The sequence below is a fragment of the Rhododendron vialii genome, chromosome 9a (genome assembly GCF_030253575.1).
Source record: "Rhododendron vialii isolate Sample 1 chromosome 9a, ASM3025357v1".
In the NCBI taxonomy this organism is placed as follows: domain Eukaryota; kingdom Viridiplantae; phylum Streptophyta; class Magnoliopsida; order Ericales; family Ericaceae; genus Rhododendron; species Rhododendron vialii.
This window is the reverse complement of record NC_080565.1, coordinates 30,717,245-30,725,802: the sequence shown is the minus strand read 5'-3', so window position 1 is coordinate 30,725,802 and position 8,558 is coordinate 30,717,245. Positions and strand designations below refer to the sequence as shown.

General features: G+C 39.1%; 1 protein-coding gene across 3 annotated transcripts; it reads left to right on the top strand.

Moving 5' to 3' along the window:
* The first annotated feature begins 243 nt into the window (after nucleotides 1–243).
* On the top strand, nucleotides 244–5,204 carry LOC131301044 (probable 6-phosphogluconolactonase 2). Of its 3 annotated transcripts, none has more exons than XM_058327149.1 (4): nucleotides 244–492; nucleotides 1,419–1,613; nucleotides 1,707–1,842; nucleotides 4,523–5,204. In XM_058327149.1, the coding sequence occupies exons 2-4, from the start codon at nucleotides 1,441–1,443 to the stop codon at nucleotides 5,012–5,014; spliced, it is 801 nt and encodes a 266-aa protein (XP_058183132.1). In that variant the 5' UTR covers nucleotides 244–492; nucleotides 1,419–1,440; the 3' UTR covers nucleotides 5,015–5,204. The 3 variants fall into 3 exon arrangements, with proteins under 3 accessions (XP_058183132.1, XP_058183134.1, XP_058183133.1); XM_058327151.1 differs by having other exon boundaries at nucleotides 244–521; XM_058327150.1 differs by lacking the exon at nucleotides 244–492 and adding an exon at nucleotides 593–706.
* The last annotated feature ends 3,354 nt before the right edge of the window (nucleotides 5,205–8,558 follow it).

Here is an 8,558-nt window from a genome sequence, read left to right as displayed (position 1 = left end):
AAATGACTCAGATATATGGTTATTAATGCACATTCCATATATGTGCCATTGTATAATTAATTATACAAGGACACATATATGGTTATTTGCCCTTTGTTTTATAACTGAAAAAGAAAATTGTAGTGTAATTTTAATGGGACGCTCTAAATTTTGGAATGTGCATGTATCTCATAATTGTCTATACTTTTTTTTTTTCCTTAAAGATGCAATTGCTTATATACTAGTACTACTTTATTGCATGTTGTTTTCTCCGGCTTGACATGATATAGCAGAGAGTATCTAGGATGTATAGGGAGAGATTTTTCTCATTCTCCCATCTCTCTCTTGAAAAAGAAGAAGATAGAGATGGGCCTTCTATTTTCGTTTTCTTTCTCTATCTAGTTTTATCCGCGTTTACTTTGGAGAGAGAGAGAGAGAGAGAGAGAGAGAGAGAGTTTTCCCTCCTTCTGTGTGTTTGGTCAAGATCATTGGATGCACGTGGAAGCTCAGAGGGTAAATTCTTTGCTCTTCCCAGTTGGCAGGTGGTTTAATAATCAGTAAATTTGGATTAGATGATTGTGTATCTACATTTTTATATGTATCTATCTCTATATCTGTATGTATATTTTTTTATAATCCGTTGATACCCATCTTCCCACCCTCTTCAGTTCCTTCCTTCTCTGCCAACCATCTCTCTTCTTTTTTCTTCTTCTTCTCCTCCTCCTTCGTAAGTTCTCTTGTTGTATTCGAATGTTCTTCTATTCGTGGAGGAATCTTCGAAATATTTTGTTTTTAAGTTTTTATTTTTATTTTTGTTGAATTTTAGTTTAGTACACAAATGGGATGTCAATGAGAAACATATTATGATCTGGGTTTTGTCTAAAATTGCATGTATTATTGACCTTTGATATGGTAATTTTGTTGGATTACAGACTTTTGCTCAAATGGGTTTTGGAGGGACAATGTTTTTTGATCTGGGTTTGGTCTAAAGTTGCAGTTGTGATTGACCTTTGATATGCCTGTTGGATGTGGGTTTTTGCCTGGATCTTTAGTTAATCACTGTCATTTCCTTAGTCGGAATTGTATTGCCTTGTTCATAATTTGTGCTCCATCAATGCAGTGATTTTATTTTTTTGGTTGGCGCAGTGGTTTTTTTTTTGTTTTTGCTCATGATAATACTGTCTTGAATTTCTGAATTATGAGTGCTGAGTTGTGCAACCTGGTGTCTGCCAGTTATCTTTGCATGAACCTCCTCCTAATTCTGGTTAATTCTTAAGAAATACTGGACTCTCTTTCCTTATTGTCTTCCCTTGTTTTTTTTTTTCCATGTTTGCTGTTTTGAGATTCATAATTCCTAACGAAGTTGCAGCTAATGCATTTCTAACGGAACATTTTGGACTAACACTTGATCCATTGTATTGTTGGTTGTCTCTAATCAGAGCTGTCCTCTAGATTAGAGCCATGGCTCTTTTTGGGGCACATAAAGATACAGGAGAGAAGAGGATTCATGAGAGTTTGGATGAGCTAAGAACAGATTTGGCAGACTATATAGCACAATTATCAGAAATGTCGGTGAAGGAGCGCGGTGTTTTTGCCATTGCTTTATCTGGTGGTTCTCTCATTGGCTTGATGGGGTAGCAATACTTTCCTTTTCCAATGTTTATTTGTTTTCCGTTTTTCTTTTAAGTGGTCCTATGCATTTTGCTTGTATTTCTGGTTGAAATCAGGAAACTGTGTGAAGCTCCTTATAACAAGACTGTTGATTGGGCCAAGTGGTACATATTTTGGGCCGATGAGCGTGTCGTGGGTAAAAGTCATGCTGATAGCAATTATAAGCTGGCAAAGGATGGCCTTCTATCAAAGGTATTGGCTGATTGAATCTAGTTTAATTTACGCTCATACATCTAATTTGCCGCCCTTAGAGAATTAATGAGCTATTTGAGTGAAAGCCACCTCTTCTAATACAGAGTCTGTCCTTATCTTATTCAGTGTCGCTAATCCCAGTAATCAATCCCAAATACTTCAAAACCACTTTGCGAAGAATGTTCTTTGTTCTGATCTGTGTTATATTCTTATCTTCTCCTATTTTGAGTACGTAATTGGTAGGTTGGTCAGTTAAGGAGTACAGGTCTTGCAAGTTCTCCTCTAGTAGAAAGTCCCTAGTTTCTTGATTGTGTTAGAAAAATAACTGTCAGTCCAAGAACAAGACACAATGGATAGGTTGCATATCAAACTATGATTTTCGAAGTTCAACTATTACTCAATGAACCACTGAAGCTTGCACGTTGTGTCATTTCACTAAACAGAACCTATTTTGCTTCAGTTATGATTAGGTATCTTATTGTTGTGAATCAGACGAAACATATAGTTATTTGTAGGCTCCCTCAATTTCAGGGACCAGCATTGAGGAATGATCTTTCCAGTGGCAAGTTTCTATGTTGGGGAAAGTAATTGCAAGTTCTAAATTTAATAGTTCCAACCTTTTGTGATACCTTAACGTCCTATTTCTAGCCTATTCACATAGTTCACTGTGGTGTGGTAATAAATTTTGTTGAGGAAGCATCAATGCAGCGGTTTGTGTTGCTGACATGCTTTGACTTCCATGGCCTGTTAAAGCAGTTCAATGGACATCTTCTCTTAAATTTCCTGCCAACCGTATAGCTTTGGCTTGTGGATAGTAGTCATTACTTTGTTCATGTTCCCTTTTACTCGCACCAAAAGTAAGAAGTGCGTCATGAGCCACAATAACCTTGGAAAATTAGTTGAGTAGGGAATTGTTTCCCCCGGGAAGTTTTGTTTTTTATGTAAGTGATTCATGTCAAAGATGGAATGAACTTTCAAGAAAGTACTCAACGTGTATTTCTCATAGTGATTTTGGCTTCTGATTCTTTATAGGTAGACTGATTTTGGGTAATACTTCACTAATTATTTTGTCTTATCTTTGGTATTTATTGGTTTGCCAGATTTGTGAATGTAAACAATTTATGAAGTCTCTATGCCAAGTTTTTATCAAACAGAGACGACATGGACAACTACGGGAATGTTCATAACATAACGGAATTGAAAAACAGAAGAAAGATGAAAGATTGCCACAAAGGGAACCTTATAAATGTGCTGTTTTGTGTTTTTTTGCCTCTTTTCATGAAGGAGTGGCATTTGGTAATGAGAAGGAAGGGATTGGTCAAATTTGGGGTTCTTTTTTTCATTTTTATTTTGCCATTTAGAGTGCTGTATGGTACAGTATCCATGGCATCCAACTACTATCATCTTGAACATTTCTCCATTTTTCCTTGTTTCTTCCACATCTTGTTTTCAACTTTGTAGCACATTTTTTTGGTGAAAACTTAGAATTGATTCCAGCATAAATATTTCAACTTAATTGGTGGAGTAAATGACTTTTTTTTTTTTTTTGAAAGGGTGGATTTTGTTTTCCTTGCCACATTTTCTCTTTCTGAACTACAAAAGGATGTGTGATGTGGAGAAACTAAACCTTTGTGCTAAATACTTAGATTGGGATTCCTTGGAGTAGTACCTGCCCTGTATACCTTTTTGTTTGCACCTTTGCTGTTTCAGTTGTTGCAAGGGCCAAAGAAGCACTGACAAATTCCCATCCTCACGTTTTGGATGTTGACACGTTTTTCTGTGTCAGACACGGACACGGGACACGCTGCGGACACGAGTCAAAGATGCTTGAACATGTATATGGTCTTTTCATATATGTTTTTTAGTCGGACATGCTGGGGCATGACACATAATAACACGTTAGTACTCCATATAACATTAGGAGGTTATACAGTGGTAGTTGGCCAATTTCTTCCCTCGAGAGTAGTTGATGCAGCTGTGAATCTACTTCAGCAGTTCCAGCTAGACCTGTCCCAAGTAGCCTTTCCGTACTCAACTCGACATACGGTACCAGCGGCCAAAAGAACCTGATGGAACATTTGCAACTAAGTCCTATATACTTTTTGGCTCATGATTAGATCCTTAAGATTTTCTGGATGACTCTCTTGCTACCCTGTGTATTTTAGCTTTTAAGGAGAAGTACTTAGTGTTCATACCATTGGAAAACTCCCTTGCTCTTGAACTTCTGCCAGAGTAGTCTGTATGGTTCGGGCGTCTTCATAATATGAATCGACGATGATTTGAAGGTTGAGAGAGGTTATATATAGTTCAAACTTCTAAGTTTGCTAGGATCACAAAATGTCTGTTATTTGACCAAGTATTTGATGAGGTATATGATTGAGAGAATACTCAGCTCAATTCAGGTCCCAATTTCTAAGCTTTATGCTTTGATGCATTTTCAAGGACATTTATACTTCTCAGACATGAATATATAGTTACATTGCATACATCTTTTCAACATTGCTATCAACTGGATTAAGATAGTTGCAAGTAGCCATCTACTCCGTATTCCACGTCTTTTAAATAAATAATTCAACGTCGATCCTGTGTTTATGTACATGTGGATGTTTATATGTTCTCATATTGTTATCTTTATCTATTAGACAATATATTGAAGATGCTACACATTCGTAATTTTCAGGTTCCAATTGTTCCCAGTCACGTACACTCAATCAACGACTCGGTTTCAGCTGAACAAGCTGCCAATGACTACGAATTTGTAATCAGACAGCTTGTAAGAACACGTGTGATCAATGTATCCGAGATCAACGACTGCCCTAAGTTCGACCTAATCCTTCTGGGAATGGGTCCTGACGGTCACGTTGCTTCATTATTCCCTAACCACCCTGTGCTGGATGAAAACAACGAATGGGTAACTTTCCTCACCGATTCACCCAAACCTCCGCCTGAGAGAATCACTTTCACTCTCCCTGTCATCAACTCCGCGTCCAACGTGGCCTTGGTTGTGACAGGTGGCAGCAAGTCGGAGGCCGTACACTTGGCGATTGATGATGTGGGTCCCGCCTGCCCATCGTTGCCAGCGAGGATGGTTCGGCCTACAAAGGGTAAGTTGGTTTGGTTTCTGGAGAAGGCGGCGAGTTCTAAACTTGATAGTGCTCAATTTTCCGAGTAGGGCCGAGCAGAGGTTTATATTTGTGAATCTCCTCTTCCGTTGGTTTCCTTTCCTTTTTTGAGTTGGGTTATATGTCCTTTTTGGCATTTGTTTCTCTCTTTTGGAGGAGGTTAAGGAAGTGTGAGAATACTTTTGGAAGAAGAGGTGAATAAGTTTCAAGGCTTCAATACAAAATGCTCTTCTCATTTTAGTCTCGAATTCGCTTATGTCTCAATTCCAGGTTCTTACAGATTCATCTCTTCCCTTTCGACGATGAAAAGAAGAAAAACACTCGTCAATATCTTCTCTTTTGATTCATTTATTGTTTTCCTCTCAAGATGGAGAGCGAGGGTTCTAGCTAGGATCATGAGTACTATAAAACACAGAATCTCTGGGGATTCTTGAACAGAATGCATATTTTGGAGGCCATTCTGGGATTCATGTCCTGTGTGCTGCTACTTCTTAGATACAAGGATTTAAGGAACTAAAAGCTGAAATATTGAAATAAGTTGCTCTAAGCCACTTTCTGGAACCAATAGCATTTGAAAATACTTCATCACTAACGCAGTCAAGGAAACATCGTTTTTCAATTAGTACTTTCTGGGTCGGAGCGTAGACGAGCGACAAGTGCCCAGGAAACAGGGAAGTATAAGACTGCTGGCCTAAGAGAAGGCGGCCTCTCTCGGAACCATGGCCCAATTTCTCTTTTTTCTTTTCCATACCGGGGTTCTTATATATATATTAATCAGGGGCCTAGAATGCTCAAAAGGCGGGGGAGAAGGAGGCCGAACCTCTGGTCGACCTCGACACATGAAAAATTCTTGATGTCGAGAGATTTGAGATTCCGTAAGTAACCTTTCCGCGAATGGAAAGACATGTCGATGTACCAGTTGAAAATCCTACATCAAAATCAAAGTTTTAGCTACTTCACCTACTCTACTTTAAGATGCCCTCTAAGTTGTCCAATGGGATGCATACTTCTTACGTGAATGAGATCAGCACAGAAGATTTTTTTTTTTCCCTCCCAACAAGGAATCTCCAATTCAGGTCAGATTGGATCCACAAATGCAGAATATCTGCAACCGGCCGCCGGATCCACACCAACCTGATAGTTTATACTATTTTGGAGTTGAAATATTATGTTACTGTTGGAATTCTTTATCAGTACCAGATCACCATGACAAGCAGAGAGAAGAAAAAAGAAGCCAGAGAATCTTTGAAAAATGACCTATCTAAAATCTGCCATTATCCATACAGCTCATAATTGGTGTCGTACAAGTTAGCTGATATCCCACGAAAGAATAACGAAAAACTATATGTAAAAAAAAAGGAAATAAGTTCCCTGTACAAGAATTGCGAAATCCCGGCCTGTCTAAGGGATACTAATATCGAATTATAGGCTCCAGCGTCCGTTATTGTGTCTCAGTAATTTACCTCGTGCCCTTTGGACCGGGTTCAACATTTTCTTCGACTCCTTTTGGAGGGAAGGCACGTGTCATTGTCATCAGCCGTTAGTCGATTACGTATGCAACAGTGAAGGGCATATTCGGCATTCTGTTAATAATTTCCAACATTCTGCATGGGTGTAGCAAGGCCAAATTAGCACAAGGCCAGGGGAGGTTTTGTTTCATAAGGAAACCAGGCTCAGTTTCTAAATATTTACTTGCGAAATCTACCCGAGCATCAGAGAAAAGAAAATAAGGGATGTGGTGGATCAGTTAAGACTTATGAGGAACTCTATCACCGTTTGTGCTCCTCGAGCTTATCTTGGAAGCCACATTTGTCGCAAACAATACGAAAAGAATTTCTGTGTCGAAGTGGAGCAAGTACGTCCGGTCAGGGGTGGCCGGGCGGGACTTTTCGAGGCCTTTGGAGAAGTCGTATCAGGAGGCCTGTTTAGAAGTCAAAGAATTGACTAAGAGAGTTGTTATTTAGACAATTTAAGAAGCCAAAGCATATTGTACACGAACAAAAATATATGCATATGGACTAAACATTGAGGCTTTTCCAAATTGGAGGCCGTAAGCCGTGGTCTAAATGGCCTAGGCTTGGGCTGCCTCCTTGACTAAAAATTAGATTTGTTGTGATCTTTAGTGTCAAAATTGTAAGAGATCTTGATGTTAATTTATCCCGTGTTAAAAACTTGAGCTTTACTTGGTAACCTCGATAACATCAAGACCTCTTACAATTTTTGACTAAAACTCGAGCTTGCTTGGTAACCTCTATAACATCTGCAAAATTCCACGCATGCTGCAAAGGAAAAACATAAAATCTAGGAACGTGAAAGCATACAAGCGTAATGATGCCACATGACTACATGGACATACTTGTGGACGAATTCCCTACATGGATTCCCTTAGATATATTCTTTACAGTCATATCTTAGATTATTATTATAACGGACAAACAACTTTATCATTTCCAACAAAAAATCAGAAACGACTGAAAGTAAAGCAACAATTATTCTTGCAAACATCTTGAGAACTGAAAAATCAAATTTTCCAAACCATATGGAACAGTACCATAAACAAAAAAAACATAAAATCCAAATTCGACCTAGCAAAAAATCTCTCCTGATCTCATACCCCTTGATAAAGAATCACTATGCACATGGCCCACTCGCACAAGGTATTGGCTTCAAATCTTCCTTGCGGGTGGTAGGACTTTTGAACAAGATATTTGTATGGACCTTGGCCCACTCGCACTTACTTCGAATCCTGCTTGCGGGTGGTAGGACTCTTGAACAAACTATTGTATGGACCTTAGCCCACTAGCACCTTAGGGACTACGGTGACAGGCTGGCTTCGAATCCTACTTGCGGGTGGTAAGACTCTTGAACAAGATATTGTATGGACCTTGGCCCACTCGCACCTTAGGGGCTACGGTGATGGGCTGTTGTGATGATCCTAATCGGAACACACAACTGAACATCTTCATAGTGGGCAGAAGCCACATTGGTCACGCATAGGGCTGTAAATGAACCGTGCGAGGAGCTCGAGTTTGAGTTTTTTGGTTTGTTTAGAAAGTCGTTCAACAAAAGCTCGGTTCGATTAAAGAGGCTTGTTTAATAAATAACTAAGCTCAGTTCGTTAAGGCACGAGCTCAAAATTTTGATTCATTTAGTAAATGAGTCGAGTTTGAACTCGACAAAGCTCGACTCATTTATAGCCCTAGTCACGCACATGGAGAAGCTACAATGGTCGCCCCTTTCCATCCTTTGGGTCCAGCAAACAAAAAAAAAGTATAGTAGAGTCGCCAATAATTCCAGTTGGGTTATAAAAAAAAAAAAAATTTCCATTTTGAGATTTTACTGTCAATTTACTTGTTTCGCCATGTCATTGAAATGCCCCACTTATTATACCAGATAACAGTTCAACTGGATAAAAACACCATTGAAAGCTACCAGTCGAGTGAAGCCCTTCGTTCTCCGAAGCCGATAGAAGACGTTACAGCTGGGACATATCCATCTACCGATAAGGCCCGTTTGGATGCGAGGATAAGGATTAGAGGTACTCCCTCCGTCCCAAAATGGATGACAATTTTTGAAACTCGTGTCATTTTTCAT

Coding starts and splice junctions, on each gene's coding strand:
- LOC131301044 (XM_058327149.1), top strand. CDS start 1,441: ATGGCTCTTTTTGGGGCACATAAAGATACAGGAGAGAAGAGGATTCAT. Junction 1,614..1,706: donor TCTCTCATTGGCTTGATGGG/GTAGCAATACTT, acceptor GGTTGAAATCAG/GAAACTGTGTGAAGCTCCTT. Junction 1,843..4,522: donor AGGATGGCCTTCTATCAAAG/GTATTGGCTGAT, acceptor CGTAATTTTCAG/GTTCCAATTGTTCCCAGTCA.